Raw genomic sequence first — 17,616 nt, 5'->3', positions numbered from 1 at the left:
ATTCTCCTGCCTCAGCCTGCCAAGTAGCTGGGACTACAGGTGCATACCACCACACCTGGCTAATTTTTTGTATTTTAGTAGAGACGGGGTTTCACTGTATTGCCCAGGCTGGTCTCGAACTCCTGAGCTCAGGCAGACCGCCCGCCTGGGCCTTCCAAAGTGCTAGGATTACAGGCGTGAGCCACCGCACCTGGCTAAGGAAGAGGTCTTCTAATTCAAAGCCTAATATTGGCCATTCTGTTTTCTTGTGAAAAACTTTACAGGCTCTGGATTGTAACATTCCAGTGTGTGAGTTAATAGTTTTAAAAATAAAAATGATGTTTCTGTATTAGCTCCTTCTCTAAGGAGATGTAGAATATGCCAGAGATGGGAAAGTGTAGATATCATCCATATTCATATTAACATTAGAAGAGATGTAAATGTTGCAAGTAAAGATTAGACAGGGTAATACTATCTAGAAAGAAAAGCAAGAGATTGAATATTCTAATAAGCATGGAATTTTAAATGAATTTAAAAATAAAGTTTGCCTTAATTTGGGCCAGTAAATTACAGTGGATTTTAGCTTGGGTTTCCTAAAAACAAAGCTTGAGATGAGGATTTAGAGCTGATGATTAATTTGAGAGGTACAATCTCTAGGCAGTGAGAGTGGCAAGAAAGGAAAGTGATTCAAGGTGGGAAGAGAAGGAATACAAAGTGATGCGTTTACCCTGCTGGGCTCATTGCACAGTGAGCTGACTGTTGGCTATTCAGCAGGTGTAGCTACTCTACCACCCAAAATATCTCTGGACAGGCAGTACAAAGAAACTGCACCTCAACCCAGCCTGGGAGGGAGGAAGGAGAGAGAATTTATCTGCCTGGCTTCCTGTCAGCTTCTGTTTCCCATTGGTCAAAGTTTGCCAGTGGGGATATAACCAACCCCACAATTCTGGGTTATAATATTCCACTCCTTCAGCGGCCATCTCAAAGCCAAATCTAACACCCTGTAATACAACTTTTCAACCAAGTTGAGAAATAGAAAATCCAGGACTCAGAGTACGCCTGTCTATGCTGTGGACACCATTGAAGAAGAGCTCCTTCTTTGACAGGCAAAAGTGAATGGACCTAAGGGGAGAGCAGTCAGCCATGGAGGTGGTAGCTGAGGTGGAGTGTGCTGAGAGGGTCTGTGAGATGGTGGCACCACGAGAATCTGAGGAGTTGCAGAAAATGTTTCTGATAAGATGAATTAGATTTCAGCAATATGTTCTACCCTCTCAAGCCTTATGTTTTATACTGGGATCCTAACCTCAGCCAGTATTTGCCTGCCCTGAAAACTCAGTGCATTGACACAATCTCAGCTTGCTGCAACTCCGCCCCCTGGGCTCAAGTGATTCTCCTGCCTCAGCCTCCCTAGTAGCTGGGATTACAGGTGCGTGCCACCACGCCTGGTTAATTTCTGTTTTTAGTAGAGATGGGGTTTTGCCATGTTGGCCAGGATGGTCTCAAGTGCCTGATGTTAATTGATCCACCTGCCTCAGCCTCCCAAAGTGCTGGGATTATAGGCATGAGCCATCATGCCTGGAAATATATATTTAGTTTTAGCAATAGAATTCTTGAATTTTTTTCATTTGTTTTAGAAAAGATCTCTTCATGCCTTTGTCTATTTTATATTCAAATATTGTTAAATTTAATTACTCAGTGAATTACATGTTTCAAAACTACCTTTCTTGGCCTAGTTTGTTGTTTTTATCTTTTTACATACCATCCCCAAATGGAATGGTTTCCATTTCCCAAGTCTTTCCTCATTTCCCTCTGTACTTGCAAAACTCTGTTTGGTTTCTCTGTCCTTCCTTTATGCCTCAAGGGACAGAAATACACCTGAGAGGAACCGTAATGGTAACTTCTATAGCCCAGAGTCCTTTTAGAAACTAAATTTATTTGTCCCCTCTTTTTACCTGCAAAAGGTACAAAGTATGACAATGTATATTTGATATTTCATGTTTGTTATTTATAAGATGCAATTTTAAAAACATGATGTAAGTAGTCCATGTTCTTTGTAGAAAAAAATGGAAAAAATTAAGATACTACCACACTTAGATATAACCATTGTTAGCATTTTGATATATTTTTCTAGACCTGTATATATATTTTTATAAAAATAGTATCATACGGTTTATATTCTTTTATAGCTTGCCTTTTTTTTTTTTGCAGCTTCACGACTTTTATTTGTGGTACCTGTGCTTTATCTTGAAAATACCTTCTCCCCCTGCCCCAGGGGGAGAAATTTTAATGATTCAAATCATTTAAAATTTTTGCACAGTATTCTGGTAGTTGGTGATTCTATAATTTATCTTATTTCCTACCGTGAGACATGTAAGCTGTTTGTAGTTTTTTGTTCAATATAAGTAAAAGTTCGTTAGAGAAACATTATGGGTCTAAATAAGTACCTAAATTCACTTTTTTAGATGCTTCTGTTACCAATAGAGGGTCATGACTGCAAGTTGTCCAGGTTCTTGGCATTTTGAACAAAGAATTGGACAGAATGCCCATCAAAGCAAGAAAGAATGAAGCAACAAAAGAGTGAAAGCAGGGATTTATTAAAAGTGAAAGCACACTCCACAGTTTGGGAGCAGGCCCAAGCAGTGGCCCAAGGGACAGGATACAGAAACTTCTTGGGTCCAAATATCCGCTAGAAGTTTCCCAATGGCCACTTCATGCTCACCTCATGTAAAGGAAGTGGTATCCTGCAATCAGTCTGATTGGTTAGAGAAAGCAGCCAACCAGAGGCTGAAGTGAAGTTACAAAGGTCAGGCTCCTGTGCAAACATCTGATTGGTTGCAAAAAAGCAACCAATAAGAGGCTAGGGTGAAGTTACAAAGTTGCCCTTCTATGCAAACGAAGACTTGGCCTGCAGTCAGTATGATTGGTTGTGGACAGCAAATTTCCATCTGCATGCAGAAAAGGTGGGGGGTTTGCAAAGGCAGTAGCCCTCTGGTCCTTTTGTTACTTAGGTCTGGAAAGTTAGGGTTTTCCTTTGAATTTAGTTCTAGGAAGTCTGCGTGAAACAACCTTAGGTTCCCTGCTGCCAGACCCTATTCTGTTGCCTTACTTCTTCCAGTTTGTTTCAAAGCAGTCTACCCATCACTTTTTTTGTATTTGTCATATTTACATTCACCTCTACTACTGTGGATAGTCTTGAGTGGACTGCTGTGACCTGTGCTCCTCATAGTGTTGTCCGGTTTGCTACCAGATCTCTGCAGGATAAGAAGGTTGTGCCTGAATATAAACCAAGACATTGCTTAGTTCTTTGAGAGATTTTGGCTACTCCCCCACCCCACCCAAACGCTGAACTAAGGAGTATATTTTTAGTGACAATTGATTTTCATTCCACTGCAGAATTCTTATTTCATCATAGGTGGCTGTCAGGCACCTGCAGACTATCACATTATACCCAAAGTTTTTTTTAAGTTCTGGGGCATATGTACAGGATGTGCAGATTTGTTACATTGGTAAATGTGTGCCATGGGGATTTGCTGCACCTATCAACCCATCACCTAGGTATTAAGCCCAGAATGCATTAGTTATTTTTCCTGATGCTCTCCCTCCTCCTACCCCACCCCACCCTGACAGGCCCCCAGTTTGTGTTGTTCCCTTCCATGTGTCTATGTGTTCACATTGTTCAGCTTCCACCTATAAGTGAGACATGCGGTGTTTGGTTTTCTGTTCCTGTGTCAATTTGCTAAGGATAATGGCTTCCAACTCCATCTATGTCCCTGCAAAGGACATGATCTCATTCCTTTTATGGCTGCATAGTATTCCATGGGGTATATATATCACATTTTCATTATACAGACTATCATTGATCGGCATTGAGTTGATTCCATGTTCCATGTCTTTGCTATTATGAGTAGTGCTTATGCCCAAGGTTTTTTTTGTTTTTGTTTTGAGACAGAGTCTCACTCACCAACCAGGCTGGAGTGCAGTGGCACGATCTCAGCTCACTGCAACCTCTGCCTCCTGAGTTCAACCGACTCTCCTGCATCAGCCTCCCAAATAGCTGGGATTACAAGCACCCACCACCATGCCCAGCTAATTTTTGTATTTTTAGTAGAGATGGGGTTTCACCATGTTGGCCAGGCTGGTCTCGAACTCCTGACCTGTGATCCACCTGCCTCAGCTTCCCAAAGTGCTGGGATTACAGGTGTGCACCACCACACCCAGCTAATTTTTGTATTTTTAGTAGAGATGGGGTTTTGTCATGTTGGCCAGTCTGGTTTTGAATTCCTGACCTCAAGTGATCCATCTGTCCGAGCCTCCCAAAGTGCTGGGATTATAGGCAGGAGCCACCACTTCTGGCCAAGAACATGTTTCCGTGCTATAAATATTTTACCACATTTCTTCTTTCTCTCTCTGCCTCTCTTTCTTTCTTTTCCTTCCCTTCCTTTTCCTCCTTCCTTCCTCCTTCCCTCTCTTCCTCCCTCCCTCCCTTTCTCCTTCTTCTCTTTTCCTTTTCCTTTTCTTTCTTCTTCTTGCTGTGTCACCCAGGCTGGAGTGCAGTGGCATAACCATAGCTTACTGTAACCCCAAATTCCTAGGTTCAAGGGAGCCTCCTGCCTTAGCCTTCTGAACACCTGGGAATACAGGCACACACTACCATGCCTGGCTAATTAAAAAAAAATTTTTTTTTCTATAGAGAGGGTCTCACAATGTTGTTCAGGCTTACGTTTCTTATTTCTAATGGTGGTAATGGCTGTATGTATTTCGCTACACAATTGTACCATTTTTTATTTAATGCAACAGCTATTGGGCTTTTGGTGTTCTTTTGTTTTTGTTTTATGTATATTACAAACAATACTGTGGTGAACATTCTTACAGCTAATCTTTGCAACATCTGTAACTTTTAGGACAAATTTTTAGAAGTAGGATTTCAGAGTCCAAGAGTTTATATAGGATGACTCTTATCAAATTGCCCTTCAGAAAGTTGGACTAAGGTCCTTCCAAGTTGTTTGTCTTTTTTTTAATAACAGAATTGCTGTATAAATTTATATAAAAGGTCAAGATGATTATATTTATGTTCAATGTAGTATCATTTATTTTTTCTAGGGTCACAAGACGCTGCTCATGATTTGGATACACTGAAAAAGAACAAGGTAAAAAAATGCTTTAGGTCTGGCACCATATAGACAGAATATTCTAGTTGTTTTATTTAGGAAAAACTGTATTGGTGCATCTTTGGTACATTATGGAGTTTACTTGGTAACATTTTGGCTATCATTTTAATAGAGTTGAAAAATAATTGGCACAGAATTCAAATATGTGGATCTATGATCTGTCTTTCCAGTTTTACATTCTTCTTGATTTCTTTCATGTACCCTCATGAACCTGACCTTGGAGGCATGTCTTTCTTGCCTGTGTTTATGGAGTTCCTCTGTGTGGGATAGGCTTTCCCGCATCTCTGTTTGTCTAAGACCTGCCCATGCCTTAAGTCCCAACTCACATACCACGTCTTCTGTAATGCCATTTCCAGCCACTCTACTCCATACAACGGATGTGATTTATTACATATTTACTCAAAAGAATTTTTAGCCCTCTACCATTTTGTTGAGCACTGTTTCAGGTCATGGAATTACTGTAGTTGAAGGAGTGCAAGAGATTCTTGTTCACTTGAAGCCTATGACCTAAGGGGCAGACAGGGAAGACAGACAAGCAGCTACAGAACAGCATTTGTGTGCTTTGATGGGGAAGTGCAGGGTGCTATAGAAGTGCATAGGAGATGATGCTCTTAACCCATGTTTGGTTTGGTTTGTTTTTGGGGGGATAGGTGAGTCAGGGGAGACTTCCTGGAGGAAGTGATATTGAAGTATTTCTCTGAAGAGGCTGGGAAAGGAGTAGACAGCCTGTAATCCCAGTGCTTTTGGAGACCAAGGCAGGAGGATTGGTTGACCCCAGGAGTTCGAGATTACAGTGTGCTATGATTTTGCTACTGTATTCCAGACTGGGTGACAAAGCAAGACTGTATCTCAAAAAAAAAAAAAAGGAAGAAAAGTGTTCATACGGAATAAATGGTATGTGTGAAGGCCGAGAAGCAAGAGAAAGGCTGATGCTTTCAGGGACAGAAAAGTTCAGTGACCCTGGAATAGAGAGTGTGAGAAAGAAGGGCACTAAGAGACCAGACCAGAGAGAGAGGTAAGCATGAGCCAGATCACAAAAGGCCATGTAAGCCAGAGTTAGTTGTTTGGACTTGATCCAAAAGACTGTGGAAAGCCACTGAGAAGTTACCCAGAGATGTAACAGGATCAAATTCGCAGTTTAGAAAGATTTTTCATTAGAAGTAGTGTGGAAAATCCATTGGAGGGTTGCTCAAGTTAGAGATGGGGAAACTGGTTATAAAGCTATTGCAGTAATCTAAGGAAAAGATGACAGTGGCTGAGATTAAGATGTAGTGGAGATAGAATTACATAGATGTGAGGGGTTTTTTAGGAGGTAGAATTCTTACAGTTTGATTACTTATGAGGCAGGATAGGGAGTGGGGCTAAGGGAGAAGGAGGAGTCAAGGCTGATGTCTCACTTTCTTTGGTAACTAAGTAAGGTTATTGTTCCATGAGATTGAAAACAGCGTAGAAGGAACAGGCTTTGAAGGAAAAACAGTGTACTCAGTTTTGAACATGTTAGATTTTGGGTGATGTGGATCATCTAGGTGGGTGGATATGTAGGGTTTGAAGTTCAGAATAGAGGTGAATATAGATTTAGGAATCTTTAGCTTTTAAATAGTTACTGAAATCATTAGAATAGATGAAGCTGCCTGGGGAAAAGTATAAAGTAAGAGAGAAGAGGGCCTATAACAGAATCTCATCATAGAACTGATAAATTGAGGAATATCACCCTATATGGAATGATCAAAGGAAGAAGAGTCTGCAGTGGGAAAGGAGGATCTAAAAGAGGCCAAAAGAAGGTAAAACAAAAAGGTGGTGTTGTGGAAGCCAAAGAGAATAGTGTTTTAGGGAGGAGAGAGTCAGCAATGTCAGATGCTGCAAAAGTTTAAGTACGATTAGGCCTAAATTATGTTCATGGGACTTGGTGACAGAGAGGTTGTTAGTGCATTTGGTGGAAACAGTTTCATTTGAATTGGAGGCCAAAGCCGTATTGCAAAAGATTGAGAAGTGAGGAAGTGATGGCAAGGGGAAAAAAAAGAGAGAGAGGAGCTATAGGTGAGGAGGGGGATAGGAGAGCTTTCAGCATGTTTTAAGGCTGATGGTAGAAGAAGAAATTGAAGATACAGAAAAGCAAGAATTATGACTGTAGGGAGATGCCAAAAAAGTGGGAAGCACTGTGACTCCAAGCACAGATTCTGGAATGAGCCTTATTGAAGATGCATGAGCATATCCTTCATTGTAATCAGAAGGCAGAAGGGAAGTACAGATGTGGACAAAGTTGTTAGTTTTTTTTTCTTTTTCTTTTTTTTTTTTTTTGAGATGGAGTCTCGCTCTGTTGCTCAGGCTGGAGCACAGTTGCATGACCGTGGCTCACTGCAACCTTCACCTCCTGGGTTCAAGTGATTCTCAGCCTCTGGATTATCTTAATGGACTTTCTACATGGCTTTCTTCCACATGTTTGGTGGACTGTAGGAAAAGGAGCTCAAATACATAGATGGAAGAGGAGGAGGTTGCTCAAATGTACCACCTGAAAGAAAATTTTTTACAACCACACCTCCCCTTACTTTTCAGCCAGATTAGTTCATCAGAATCTCTGGGTATGAGACCCTGTGGTATTGATAGTTTTTAAGAGTTCATCAGGTGACTCTAATGTGCAGTCATCCTGAAGAACCATTTTATTGAGTAAAGAATATGAAGGAAAATAGGGAAATAATTCTTGAAAGGGAAGTTGTGTACTACTGATATACTTCTCCTATTTAAGTTTTTTATATGGATATTCACAGATTAATTCAACAAAGATTTTAAGCATTTTCTGCTAAATTCACTGCTCATTTGCTTATAACACTAAGTTAAACATGGTCCCTACCCTCGTGTAGTTTCTAATGCAATGAAAGAGACAAACAATCTCTAAGTGGTATGAGCTATAATAGGGCAAGTCCAGGGCTATGAGAATATATAGGCCAGGTGTGGTGGCTCACGCCTGTAATCCCAGCACTGTGGGAGGCGGAAGTGGGAATGTCACTTGAGGCCAGGCGTTCAAGACCAGCCTGGGCAAAAAAAGCGAGACCCCTCTCTGAAAAAAATAAATTAGCTGGGTGTGGTGGTACACTCCTGTAGTCCCAGCTACTTGGGAGGCTGAGGCGGGAGGATCATCTGAGCCCAGGAGTTCAAGATTGCAGTGACCTATGATTGCATCTTTGCACTCCAGCCTGGGTGGCAGAAAGAGACCCTGTCTCTACATGATGATAATAATAAGTTAAAAAAAAGGATGAGGGGGGAGAGAGAGAGAACATATAGTAGAAGGAGCACTTCTGATGTGGGTCGAAGAGGTATTGTCAATCAAGTGAGTCGCATTTAAATTTTTTACCTTTCTTATTATAGATATCAACACAACACCCCAGTCTCTTTTTAGATAACCTAATTCATGGGATTTTTAAAAATCATCTTTTTTCTTTCTCTTTAAGGTGACTCATATTCTTAATGTTGCATATGGAGTTGAAAATGCTTTCCTCAGTGACTTTACATATAAAAGCATTTCTATATTGGATTTGCCTGAAACCAACATCCTGTCTTATTTTCCAGAATGTTTTGAATTTATTGAAGAAGCAAAAAGAAAGGTGAGTTTTGTTTTGATCCATAGTTCTTCAGAAGCAGAAATTTGAAAGTATGGATCCATTACCCAATCTTTATTCTTTTTATAATGAATCTCTAAAAAACCATTATGAAATTTCCCTTCTAACAATGTTTCATTATTTCCTACAATTATTTGGTTAATTGCTCTTTTTTCAATGAGATACTTAGTTTTAACACTAATTCAGTTTCTCATTTTCCTATGCCTTACTGAGAAATGTTCAGAGATAAAAATCCTCTACTTACTGAGTTTTTGTCTGTAAACATGTAGTTAGATTTCCTTTGAGGGTTTATAGCACCTGACCTCTGACCAGTCTGCAAGATATTCAGGGGGACTGTAAAACAGAGGCTGCTCTAGACTTGTTAGTGTATTTATGATGATTAACATGCATTTCATTTTAATGAATGAGATAGTTATTGTGAAATTGCATTTTTAGCAGTAAAATTTTAAGGCACTCTAAGGACTAAATGTGTATTGCTTTTCTTAGATTGTATGAAAATGCTGATCAGAAGCTGTCTGTTGGTTTTCTGAAGTTAGAAGACCAATAGCCAATGCCATATAGTACTTCAATCTTGTTATTGGATTCAAGTCAACGTTCTGACAGGCAAAGTTTCTAGGTTGGCTGTTATCAATAATTATTCCTTGAAATGGTGTCATTTTTAGTCAGCAAATAATTCTCACAGATTTTATGTAAGATACGTAGGTGGGAAAGTAGAAGCATTTACAGAGAGAAATAACTCTTCTGGCACACCTAACAATGACAAGATTACAATCAGGTTTAATTGAACTCTGGCCTACCTTCTCTCCCTTCTACCTTCTCTCCTTCCCAATTTCTCTCCCTCTCTCCTTTCTTTCCTTTCATTTGGTAATATTTATTGAATGCCTTAGGTGCCTAGCACTGTTCTACTTACCTTCCTACTAGACTCCCTGGAAAATATAAAACTATTCATTTCTACTGTTCATCAACTTTAATAGCAGATACAGTCATGCACTGCATAATGATGTTTGGACTGCATATATGATGGTGGTTCCATAAGATTATAATAATGTATTTTTACCATACCTTTTCTATGTTTAGGTATATTTAGATACACAAATACATACCATTGTGTTACAGTTGCCTACAAGTTAGTACAGTAACATGCTGAACAAGTTTGTAGCCTTGGAGCAATAGGCCATACCATTCTAGTTTGTGTGAGTACACTCTGTGATGTTTACAGCATGAAGAAACTGCCTAACAACACATTTCTCAGAATGTATCACTACTGTTAAATGATGCATGACTGTATTTGAATGGAAGCAAAGGAAGAGGGTTTTTGTTTGTTTGTTTTTTGTGGTTTTTTTTTTTGAGATGGAGTCTCGCTCTGTCGCCAGCTGGAGTACAGTGGCATGATCTCGGCACACTGCAAACTCTGGCTCACTGCAACCTCCACCTCCTGGGTTCAAGTGATTCTCCTGCCTCAGCCTGCCAAGTAGCTGGGACTACAGGTGCATACCACCACACCTGGCTAATTTTTTGTATTTTAGTAGAGACGGGGTTTCACTGTATTGCCCAGGCTGGTCTCGAACTCCTGAGCTCAGGCAGACCGCCCGCCTGGGCCTTCCAAAGTGCTAGGATTACAGGCGTGAGCCACCGCACCTGGCTAAGGAAGAGGTCTTCTAATTCAAAGCCTAATATTGGCCATTCTGTTTTCTTGTGAAAAACTTTACAGGCTCTGGATTGTAACATTCCAGTGTGTGAGTTAATAGTTTTAAAAATAAAAATGATGTTTCTGTATTAGCTCCTTCTCTAAGGAGATGTAGAATATGCCAGAGATGGGAAAGTGTAGATATCATCCATATTCATATTAACATTAGAAGAGATGTAAATGTTGCAAGTAAAGATTAGACAGGGTAATACTATCTAGAAAGAAAAGCAAGAGATTGAATATTCTAATAAGCATGGAATTTTAAATGAATTTAAAAATAAAGTTTGCCTTAATTTGGGCCAGTAAATTACAGTGGATTTTAGCTTGGGTTTCCTAAAAACAAAGCTTGAGATGAGGATTTAGAGCTGATGATTAATTTGAGAGGTACAATCTCTAGGCAGTGAGAGTGGCAAGAAAGGAAAGTGATTCAAGGTGGGAAGAGAAGGAATACAAAGTGATGCGTTTACCCTGCTGGGCTCATTGCACAGTGAGCTGACTGTTGGCTATTCAGCAGGTGTAGCTACTCTACCACCCAAAATATCTCTGGACAGGCAGTACAAAGAAACTGCACCTCAACCCAGCCTGGGAGGGAGGAAGGAGAGAGAATTTATCTGCCTGGCTTCCTGTCAGCTTCTGTTTCCCATTGGTCAAAGTTTGCCAGTGGGGATATAACCAACCCCACAATTCTGGGTTATAATATTCCACTCCTTCAGCGGCCATCTCAAAGCCAAATCTAACACCCTGTAATACAACTTTTCAACCAAGTTGAGAAATAGAAAATCCAGGACTCAGAGTACGCCTGTCTATGCTGTGGACACCATTGAAGAAGAGCTCCTTCTTTGACAGGCAAAAGTGAATGGACCTAAGGGGAGAGCAGTCAGCCATGGAGGTGGTAGCTGAGGTGGAGTGTGCTGAGAGGGTCTGTGAGATGGTGGCACCACGAGAATCTGAGGAGTTGCAGAAAATGTTTCTGATAAGATGAATTAGATTTCAGCAATATGTTCTACCCTCTCAAGCCTTATGTTTTATACTGGGATCCTAACCTCAGCCAGTATTTGCCTGCCCTGAAAACTCAGTGCATTGACACAATCTCAGCTTGCTGCAACTCCGCCCCCTGGGCTCAAGTGATTCTCCTGCCTCAGCCTCCCTAGTAGCTGGGATTACAGGTGCGTGCCACCACGCCTGGTTAATTTCTGTTTTTAGTAGAGATGGGGTTTTGCCATGTTGGCCAGGATGGTCTCAAGTGCCTGATGTTAATTGATCCACCTGCCTCAGCCTCCCAAAGTGCTGGGATTATAGGCATGAGCCATCATGCCTGGAAATATATATTTAGTTTTAGCAATAGAATTCTTGAATTTTTTTCATTTGTTTTAGAAAAGATCTCTTCATGCCTTTGTCTATTTTATATTCAAATATTGTTAAATTTAATTACTCAGTGAATTACATGTTTCAAAACTACCTTTCTTGGCCTAGTTTGTTGTTTTTATCTTTTTACATACCATCCCCAAATGGAATGGTTTCCATTTCCCAAGTCTTTCCTCATTTCCCTCTGTACTTGCAAAACTCTGTTTGGTTTCTCTGTCCTTCCTTTATGCCTCAAGGGACAGAAATACACCTGAGAGGAACCGTAATGGTAACTTCTATAGCCCAGAGTCCTTTTAGAAACTAAATTTATTTGTCCCCTCTTTTTACCTGCAAAAGGTACAAAGTATGACAATGTATATTTGATATTTCATGTTTGTTATTTATAAGATGCAATTTTAAAAACATGATGTAAGTAGTCCATGTTCTTTGTAGAAAAAAATGGAAAAAATTAAGATACTACCACACTTAGATATAACCATTGTTAGCATTTTGATATATTTTTCTAGACCTGTATATATATTTTTATAAAAATAGTATCATACGGTTTATATTCTTTTATAGCTTGCCTTTTTTTTTTTTGCAGCTTCACGACTTTTATTTGTGGTACCTGTGCTTTATCTTGAAAATACCTTCTCCCCCTGCCCCAGGGGGAGAAATTTTAATGATTCAAATCATTTAAAATTTTTGCACAGTATTCTGGTAGTTGGTGATTCTATAATTTATCTTATTTCCTACCGTGAGACATGTAAGCTGTTTGTAGTTTTTTGTTCAATATAAGTAAAAGTTCGTTAGAGAAACATTATGGGTCTAAATAAGTACCTAAATTCACTTTTTTAGATGCTTCTGTTACCAATAGAGGGTCATGACTGCAAGTTGTCCAGGTTCTTGGCATTTTGAACAAAGAATTGGACAGAATGCCCATCAAAGCAAGAAAGAATGAAGCAACAAAAGAGTGAAAGCAGGGATTTATTAAAAGTGAAAGCACACTCCACAGTTTGGGAGCAGGCCCAAGCAGTGGCCCAAGGGACAGGATACAGAAACTTCTTGGGTCCAAATATCCGCTAGAAGTTTCCCAATGGCCACTTCATGCTCACCTCATGTAAAGGAAGTGGTATCCTGCAATCAGTCTGATTGGTTAGAGAAAGCAGCCAACCAGAGGCTGAAGTGAAGTTACAAAGGTCAGGCTCCTGTGCAAACATCTGATTGGTTGCAAAAAAGCAACCAATAAGAGGCTAGGGTGAAGTTACAAAGTTGCCCTTCTATGCAAACGAAGACTTGGCCTGCAGTCAGTATGATTGGTTGTGGACAGCAAATTTCCATCTGCATGCAGAAAAGGTGGGGGGTTTGCAAAGGCAGTAGCCCTCTGGTCCTTTTGTTACTTAGGTCTGGAAAGTTAGGGTTTTCCTTTGAATTTAGTTCTAGGAAGTCTGCGTGAAACAACCTTAGGTTCCCTGCTGCCAGACCCTATTCTGTTGCCTTACTTCTTCCAGTTTGTTTCAAAGCAGTCTACCCATCACTTTTTTTGTATTTGTCATATTTACATTCACCTCTACTACTGTGGATAGTCTTGAGTGGACTGCTGTGACCTGTGCTCCTCATAGTGTTGTCCGGTTTGCTACCAGATCTCTGCAGGATAAGAAGGTTGTGCCTGAATATAAACCAAGACATTGCTTAGTTCTTTGAGAGATTTTGGCTACTCCCCCACCCCACCCAAACGCTGAACTAAGGAGTATATTTTTAGTGACAATTGATTTTCATTCCACTGCAGAATTCTTATTTCATCATAGGTGGCTGTCAGGCACCTGCAGACTATCACATTATACCCAAAGTTTTTTTTAAGTTCTGGGGCATATGTACAGGATGTGCAGATTTGTTACATTGGTAAATGTGTGCCATGGGGATTTGCTGCACCTATCAACCCATCACCTAGGTATTAAGCCCAGAATGCATTAGTTATTTTTCCTGATGCTCTCCCTCCTCCTACCCCACCCCACCCTGACAGGCCCCCAGTTTGTGTTGTTCCCTTCCATGTGTCTATGTGTTCACATTGTTCAGCTTCCACCTATAAGTGAGACATGCGGTGTTTGGTTTTCTGTTCCTGTGTCAATTTGCTAAGGATAATGGCTTCCAACTCCATCTATGTCCCTGCAAAGGACATGATCTCATTCCTTTTATGGCTGCATAGTATTCCATGGGGTATATATATCACATTTTCATTATACAGACTATCATTGATCGGCATTGAGTTGATTCCATGTTCCATGTCTTTGCTATTATGAGTAGTGCTTATGCCCAAGGTTTTTTTTGTTTTTGTTTTGAGACAGAGTCTCACTCACCAACCAGGCTGGAGTGCAGTGGCACGATCTCAGCTCACTGCAACCTCTGCCTCCTGAGTTCAACCGACTCTCCTGCATCAGCCTCCCAAATAGCTGGGATTACAAGCACCCACCACCATGCCCAGCTAATTTTTGTATTTTTAGTAGAGATGGGGTTTCACCATGTTGGCCAGGCTGGTCTCGAACTCCTGACCTGTGATCCACCTGCCTCAGCTTCCCAAAGTGCTGGGATTACAGGTGTGAGCCACCGTGCCTGGAGATGCTAAAGTTTTAATGGAAGTTAAATATAAGGAAAAACACCTGGGCTTGGCTCAGTTACCGTTAAGGAATATTAATTACTTATTCTGAGAAGATGTGAGGGATACACATTGCTGCCCTCCAGGAGCTTGCAATCTAGTTGAAAACTGTAACGGCACAAGAACAAAGACAACTCTGTGAAATGGAAATAACATAGCATAATTACTATCTGCCTATAAGTTACTACTTGCCCATAGCAAATGGTGATTTTGAATTTTTGAAAGAACACTTTCCTTTCAGAAATGCAGAACAAATTTATTCACTTAGCAAACAGTTATGGAATACCTACTATATGCCAAGAATTGCACTAACTACTAGGCATACTAAGATGGCCAAGACATTCCTCCTGCCCTCATTTCACTTGGAAAGAGGCAGTCTTAGAACAGAAGTCAGAATTAGCTGTACCAAGAAGAGCAAAGGTCTTCTAGGCATAGGACAACAGCAAATGCAAAGAAAAAAAAATGCTTTATAAATTGTTTGTTACTGTTTTGAGCTCTGAAAAAGGGATATAAAGCCAATAATTTCTCTGGAAATACTTTCAAGGACAATATGATACCTAACGAATAATCAAAAGGTAGAAAGTAGGTAAATTGAAAAGCTGTAGAAAAACAGCTATTATATAAAGTAGAAAGAAGAAGAAAATAATATCACTTTAAATCATTAGCTAAAATTGGATGCACATTGTGTAAGATTGAAAATAAAACTAGTTTCATGTTCAAAAGCCTATGTATGGATCATAAAGTAAAGCCGACTAGTATATAAGCAGGAAATATTAAAAGTGACATTGAAGGGTATCTCTTGCTTATTAAGCTTATGATTGCAAGTTTCTTTGGAGTATCTAATTAATTTGTTTTATGCTAAATGAAGTTCATTAATAATTTTCATCAGTTACCTTAATATAATTTTTAAACATCTTAAGTTTTGTAAAAATGGGCTATTGCTACAAAATGAGAAAAGTTCCCAAGGTGTATAGTGAATATTTGTGTTTTGCTTTTCTTATATAAAAACTGTTGAAGTTTGAAAAGGAGTCATAAATATCTATAGAAAACAGTATATCCCATAGTAATGTAAGATGTGAAAAAAGAAAGCAATTGATATCATCCTTTTTTATATGAGGATTTTCAAAATGTTAACTGATTTTGTTATTAAAAATTTGGCTTTCTTGAAAAGAGATGCACTTGCAAATTTGTTACAGCAGATCAAGGAAAGGAGTTTTGCAACAGATGTATGAGTCAGAAAACTGCCTTGCAGAAGTAAAATAATCTGATGAGTCATAACAGTAGTATTGTTAATATGTGCTCTGGGTAGAGGGTTTTTGGTAGCATAATTTTTTCCTCCTGCTCTCATCTTTTTTTGTGTTGTACCAAATAAAGAATCAGGAAATGAAGTAACTAAAATGTCTAATTCTGGAGGGTATGCTCACGGTTCACCACGTTTCATTTCGATCATTAACTTTTTAAAGGCTTCAGATGGGCCAAGCTGTATCAATACTGTTCCATCAGATCTATCACGTTCATTATTAATACAATATTTGCCCCCGTCAGCATTGGTCTTGCGCTGTGTCTCTTTTCACTTGGAAAGTATCATTTGCAAGTTACCTGAAACGTTTTTTCATTTATTGACCTCATGCTGGTGTCTGATTACCTTTTCCACTTCACATTGTTATGAACTATTTGTGTCACATTTTACTACTTCACAAGTTTAAATATTTTTAAGTAACTTCCTGCCAGAATAAAATATGTCCAAGGGTAGAAAATTTTTTCCTTGCTGATTATTTAAACAGATTTGCAAGCCACTGGCACTAGCTTATTTATGAGAACACTAAGTATACTCTGGAATATTTCTGGCTTTCTGTTTAGTTTATAGTTATGATCTTATTTTGTGTTTCCACATATATTTCCTGTGGTTTTTTTCTTATTTATATACACTTGTCTACTAAGTTGTTAGGTTTTATGTGTACTTTACCGAAACATTTGGCTACTAAGTTGTTAGGTTTTCATGTGTACTTTACTGTTACATTTGAAGTTATTAGGTTTTTGTGTTTACTGATACATTTGGCTACTAAGTGGTTAGGTTTTAATGTGTTCTTTACTGGATTACTTTAGTTTAATGAAAGATACTGTTTCAGAATTCCAAACATCATTAAAGCATTTCAATCATGGGTTAGTAGGTAAGGGAGGTATAGGTTAACTCATTGATTGACTGATTGAGTTTCCATTTGTTGTGGGTAATGAATTTTATTTCAGTAATCAAATAAGTTGAATCAAATAAACTGATAAAACAATATTTACTTTATAATTTCAAGTAGTATAAGAATGTGCAATTGATTTAATAACCTTTCTCAAATGAATAATGAAGATTTTTTTTTTTTTTGTAGGATGGAGTGGTTCTTGTTCATTGTAATGCAGGAGTTTCCAGGGCTGCTGCAATTGTAATAGGCTTCCTGATGAATTCTGAACAAACCTCATTTACCAGTGCTTTTTCTTTGGTGAAAAATGCAAGACCTTCCATATGTCCAAATTCTGGCTTCATGGAGCAGCTTCGTACATATCAAGAGGGCAAAGAAAGCAATAAGTGTGACAGAATACAGGAGAACAGTTCTTGAGTTGCATTATAGCAGACAATGGACAACTGTAGTTTCTGAACTGGCTTCTATAGCCATCTTTTCCCTTCTTTGGAGAGTAGACTAGCAAAACTCCCTTTTTTCTCTTGCCTTTTTTATGCATAAATGGAGGTCAATTTGAATGTCCTGACCTACTGTATAAGTAAATTTCAAATGTCATTACTTTCTCTTTGTTATTATAATGTGTGATTAAATGCTTTTTTAAATTGCTAAGGGAAAACAACAAAGTATTAGTAATCATTGCTTTCTGTAGAAGAAGAAGGTTTACATTTAAAATGTGTATTTAGAGCATGGAGAGAATCATTTACTTAATAAGCCTATTTTTCTGTTCCAGCAACAGTTTTTATGAAGGAAAAGCTTGAAGTGCTACTTAACTTACTATTTCAGAGGGAAGTAAATTTCTTTTTAAAGAATCTTTTCAAGATTAAAAATGAATATCTTAAATCTCCCAAAAGAGATAACCAGTATCTGAAGGTTTATACAATATTTATATAGTGGCTACAATATTCACAAAATTCCTGTGTTCTCTTATGAAAAATATACACTT

General features: G+C 38.9%; 1 protein-coding gene across 2 annotated transcripts in view; it reads left to right on the top strand.

Moving 5' to 3' along the window:
* Positions 1 to 17,292, top strand: part of DUSP19 (dual specificity phosphatase 19) — a 21,607-nt gene extending 4,315 nt beyond the window's left edge. Inside the window, exons 2-4 of one of the 2 annotated variants that reach the window (XM_011956682.1) lie at positions 5,080 to 5,126; positions 8,594 to 8,746; positions 16,824 to 17,292. In XM_011956682.1, coding sequence (XP_011812072.1) covers positions 5,080 to 5,126; positions 8,594 to 8,746; positions 16,824 to 17,051 — 428 coding nt within the window. In that variant the 3' untranslated portion in view covers positions 17,052 to 17,292. The remainder of the gene's footprint in view (positions 1 to 5,079; positions 5,127 to 8,593; positions 8,747 to 16,823) is intronic. The other variant, XM_011956683.1, reaches the window with a different exon arrangement.
* Positions 17,293 to 17,616: the final 324 nt, after the last annotated feature.

This window comes from Colobus angolensis, unplaced genomic scaffold (assembly GCF_000951035.1).
Source record: "Colobus angolensis palliatus isolate OR3802 unplaced genomic scaffold, Cang.pa_1.0 Scaffold421, whole genome shotgun sequence".
NCBI classification, from domain to species: Eukaryota; Metazoa; Chordata; class Mammalia; order Primates; family Cercopithecidae; genus Colobus; species Colobus angolensis.
This window is presented reverse-complemented; position numbering and strand designations above follow the sequence as displayed.